This window comes from Haplochromis burtoni, unplaced genomic scaffold (assembly GCF_018398535.1).
Source record: "Haplochromis burtoni strain Fernald_Lab_line unplaced genomic scaffold, NCSU_Asbu1 Contig_888, whole genome shotgun sequence".
Taxonomy (NCBI): Eukaryota; Metazoa; Chordata; class Actinopteri; order Cichliformes; family Cichlidae; genus Haplochromis; species Haplochromis burtoni.
Window position 1 is genome coordinate 11,831 of NW_024583249.1, and position 4,538 is coordinate 16,368.

The 4,538-nt window shown below is 39.8% G+C and overlaps 1 protein-coding gene across 3 annotated transcripts in view; it reads right to left on the reverse strand.

The window, feature by feature from the left end:
• Nucleotides 1-4,538, reverse strand: part of LOC102289103 (beta-1,4 N-acetylgalactosaminyltransferase 2) — a 33,472-nt gene that overhangs the window by 11,573 nt on the left and 17,361 nt on the right. For 2 of the 3 annotated variants that reach the window (XM_042215988.1, XM_042215989.1), the window contains exons 3-6: nucleotides 4,286-4,456; nucleotides 4,023-4,129; nucleotides 3,403-3,440; nucleotides 1,009-1,075 (exon numbers count right to left, since the gene is read on the reverse strand). In XM_042215988.1, coding sequence (XP_042071922.1) covers nucleotides 1,009-1,075; nucleotides 3,403-3,440; nucleotides 4,023-4,129; nucleotides 4,286-4,456 — 383 coding nt within the window. Of the gene's footprint in view, nucleotides 1-1,008; nucleotides 1,076-3,402; nucleotides 3,441-4,022; nucleotides 4,130-4,285; nucleotides 4,510-4,538 lie in introns of all 3 variants that reach the window. The other variant, XM_042215990.1, reaches the window with a different exon arrangement.

Sequence of the window (4,538 nt, forward strand, 5' to 3'; positions counted from 1 at the left end):
CAGAGTACGGTTTAATCACAGGGCAGTTGGATAAGAATGTAATAACTTAAATAAAAATATCAACCTAAACTATGATCTCCTTTCAGGTGACATCATACCTGTTATCCATCAAACTGTGATATGTCTGGTGTAAAGATTCCCTGTCAGCACTGACTGCTGACAGAACACCTCCAAATACAAACAATATCCATCAATACACATCCAATAAACTCCATTGGATTATATATGGAGATATATATATCTCCATATATAATCCATATATAATTTCATTTATCACTGTGTGTGTCTCCTATATGATATATTTAACTGAATGTCATTTAACTGACATGACCTTTATTGTAGCAACCAATGATTTATACAGGAAAATAATTACTATTGACAATGTTGCCCAAACTTTTGCATTTCACTGTAGCTTCTTTGGGCTGAGGCCAGCTAGCCCCCATGGGCAAAGCCCTGGCTATCAGGTGTGGCTAGAGAAAATGAACTCAGAACCTTGAGTCTTACAGTCCAGGCCACTAAACTAAACCCTGTCATATTTCAAGAACACTGAACAAGAGATATCCAACATCCATCCAAGCTCTGCACTGAGGTAATCCTCATGTGATCAAACTTCCTGTATTCGGGGGTTGGTCCCACAGATCAACAAGTGCAATCCCCCACCTTCCCTCTCTTTGTTACCATTCAAATAAACTTCTCCAGTTTGAATGATATCCCAATGTAATTGCTGTAGATGCTCTATTGGTATGGATGAGTGTATCAATGTCACGTTCGTCAAATAGTTTACTTTACACCCAGCTTTTACTTCTTCCACTCTTCAATGTTTCATCCAAAAGAATTATATAAATATTAGCATTTTCTGTACAATGTTGACCCTTCTATCGGGGACATAGGAACAAAAAACATTGAAACAAAGAGAAAAAAGCAAGCTAATAATATGGTTTTTTTTAAAAAACAATATTAATTTGGTACCAGTGTATATATAAATTTACCTTTGACTTGGAAACTCACCTTGAACAGTGGCCTCTGCAGTTGGAGTTTCTGTTGTTAGGACACCATTAGACACAGTTAACAGGACCTATAATAGAAACACATGAATAAACTAAAAAGTGCTCTGAGTAATTTTAGCAATACCAACATTACTACCATCTCCACAAAACTGCACCACCCCTTAAGCTGTCTTTTTAAACCAGAAGAAAGCTTTAAAGTGAGAAGGCATTAGACATTAGTGCCGCCTTTTAGAGAACCTGACGCAAATACATATTTTTCATCATTCATATAGTTTTATTTAAGATTCAGTGCATATCAGATACATTACACAGCCCAAAGGTGTGTCATCTGTCTTGTTAAAGTGCAAACTAGTGGGAGATGCAAGTATGCTTCTTTATTATTTATTCTGGTCTAGTCTCAAGAACTAAGAGCTATAACAACTCTGTTGCTCATGTCATACATCTCGTATCACAAATCTGGTGATTGCTTCTGGTTTTGACAAACCAGCAGGACAACTATGAATACATAGTTGACAACTATGCCATGGTTACGTGGTTCGGTCAGCTGAAAAAAAAGGGTGGAGTGCCCACTCTGGGTCAGGGAAGAGTTCCTGCCCCAAGTGGAGAAATTTAAATATCTTGAGGTCTTGTTCACCAATTAGGGGAGAAGGGAGCAGGAGATCGACAGAGTGATTGGTGCTGTGGCTGCAGTGAGGTAGACACTGTACTGGTCTGTCGTGGCCATTGGAGGCCCGGCGCCAGTGCCAGCACCCATTCTGATGGGCGGTCTGTTCCTCTGGCTAAAAGGCTCTCCTTTAACCCTGGTCGGGTTCCTACCAGAGCTTTCCTAGTTTCTCACCCTTCTCTGTACTTATGCTTGCTATGCCCTGCCAGCGACATGCATTACTCCTAACGTGCATATTCTTTTCCCCAGCCAGGAGAACTGTATTGTTATTTTGGGGTTCCTGCTCTAATCCCTTTCACAGCTGGGGTTCCTTTCTGCTGAGAAAGGCCATCGTAGTCTAACCGCAAAACACCTGACCTATATTCTTTTCATCAATAAATCAAATCTAATTATCTCTCCTTATTGAATTCACATTCAGGGAATCTGTTGACTCTACTAGGTATGTAACACACAATAACTTAAACTTTATTATACTTGGTTGGTTGGTTAATAATGCAAATTTTCATGTCAGTTTTAAATTACAGGGAGTGCAGAATTATTAGGCAAATGAGTATTTTGTCCACATCATCCTCTTCATGCATGTTGTCTTACTCCAAGCTGTATAGGCTCGAAAGCCTACTACCAATTAAGCATATTAGGTGATGTGCATCTCTGTAATGAGAAGGGGTGTGGTCTAATGACATCAACACCCTATATCAGGTGTGCATAATTATTAGGCAACGTCCTTTCCTTTGGCAAAATGGGTCAAAAGAAGGACTTGACAGGCTCAGAAAAGTCAAAAATAGTGAGATATCTTGCAGAGGGATGCAGCAGTCTCAAAATTGCAAAGCTTCTGAAGCGTGATCATCGAACAATCAAGCGTTTCATTCAAAATAGTCAACAGGGTCGCAAGAAGCGTGTGGAAAAACCAAGGCGCAAAATAACTGCCCATGAACTGAGAAAAGTCAAGCGTGCAGCTGCCAAGATGCCACTTGCCACCAGTTTGGCCATATTTCAGAGCTGCAACATCACTGGAGTGCCCAAAAGCACAAGGTGTGCAATACTCAGAGACATGGCCAAGGTAAGAAAGGCTGAAAGACGACCACCACTGAACAAGACACACAAGCTGAAACGTCAAGACTGGGCCAAGAAATATCTCAAGACTGGTTTTTCTAAGGTTTTATGGACTGATGAAATGAGAGTGAGTCTTGATGGGCCAGATGGATGGGCCCGTGGCTGGATTGGTAAAGGGCAGAGAGCTCCAGTCCGACTCAGACGCCAGCAAGGTGGAGGTGGAGTACTGGTTTGGGCTGGTATCATCAAAGATGAGCTTGTGGGGCCTTTTCGGGTTGAGGATGGAGTCAAGCTCAACTCCCAGTCCTACTGCCAGTTTCTGCACCTCACTGTACTGTACATGCATAACTTGCACAGATTTACATATATCACTAGCCAATACCAGTGTTACCTGGTGAAATATAGGGTCTACTAAAATAAACTGACTGAAACTGAATAACAATGTGTTATGAAAGCCAGTACTGACTATGTAGATTGTATATCAAGCCTTGTTTGCCACACATGAATGCAATAATACTTTTTTTGATAGTTAGTATACAGTATACAAATTAAACACACATATCTTTGAACTTTAGAAACATTCAGCAGCCATCTTTCATAAATCAGCCAACCTCTACCATTCAGTCAGGCAGATCTGGGTGAGATCTGCCTGTTTCCAATCTGTGATATCAGACCAACCTTATAGCTGTTTCCTTCTTCAGCATGCAGACGTAAACCTGAAATTCAAAAATTACCTTCAGTGTCACTTAGTCCTTCTACTGAAATACACATATTCACATCATATTTTGACTTTACACAAGTGTTGTCAGGTGAGTTCTTGAGGACACCTCAGCTATCTTTCACTCAGGTTTTTCTCAGTGGGTGAAAGCCATAGGCATTCAACCTATTTTGTTCCTGTTTCCCTATATTTTTAATCTTCTTATTATTCTAGTTGCTCCGTTCTTTGTCCTTTTACTCCCACAGTTCTCAGGCTATTTTCACCATTCAAATTTCAAAAATTCTGCCATTTCTGTTCTTACCTGCTATATCTTTTAGTGTCATTACTTTTGTACTTTTGAAAATATTAAGCTTTTTGTGCTGTTTTTTTGTCCCAATGACATGATTGGGACCAATTCGATCTGACTACTGACAGCATAATTTTATAAAAAGTACTATGATCACTTTCATGTTAACAGTATCTTCATAAACAACTGTGAACCATGGCCTTGTTGCCTTCCTATTCTATTTGCATTTATATTTTTATAGGAACATAAAAACTAAAACATTGGTGACTGAAGCATATATTGAGCTTGACACACCTGGTATTGCAGTTGCAGTCAAGGGTCGTACTATAACGCCCTGGATAGGATACTGCAGAGGAGAATTAGGCAAAGCAAAAAGTAGCTTGGATAGTATTGAATTAGTCCTGTTGAGGAGATGGAATTGGGAAAAATTACACAAAAGAATTTTGAATACTCAGTAACACACACACACACACACACACACACTTTAAATTATTTTATTACTGAACTGTAAGTCTAACAGTTCCCGGAAAGCTCCCACTCATACATCCATCTCCTACCTGGCTTTGTATTGCTGGAACTCTTTAGCTCGTCGCTGCATTAATTTCTCATACTGGTCTTGTGGGAAGTGGTCTTTGAGGATTCTAGAGCCATCAGGACAAGTGCATGGACCAGGTAAACGGTGTTGTGTGGGCAAAGATGACTTATAACTTAGAGATCCTGAAGAGTGCCTGTAATATGGAAGTCCTGAAGAGTCACAATTCAACATCAACATTTAAATGAACTACTACAGTCAAGTATAAAAGAAAGTAT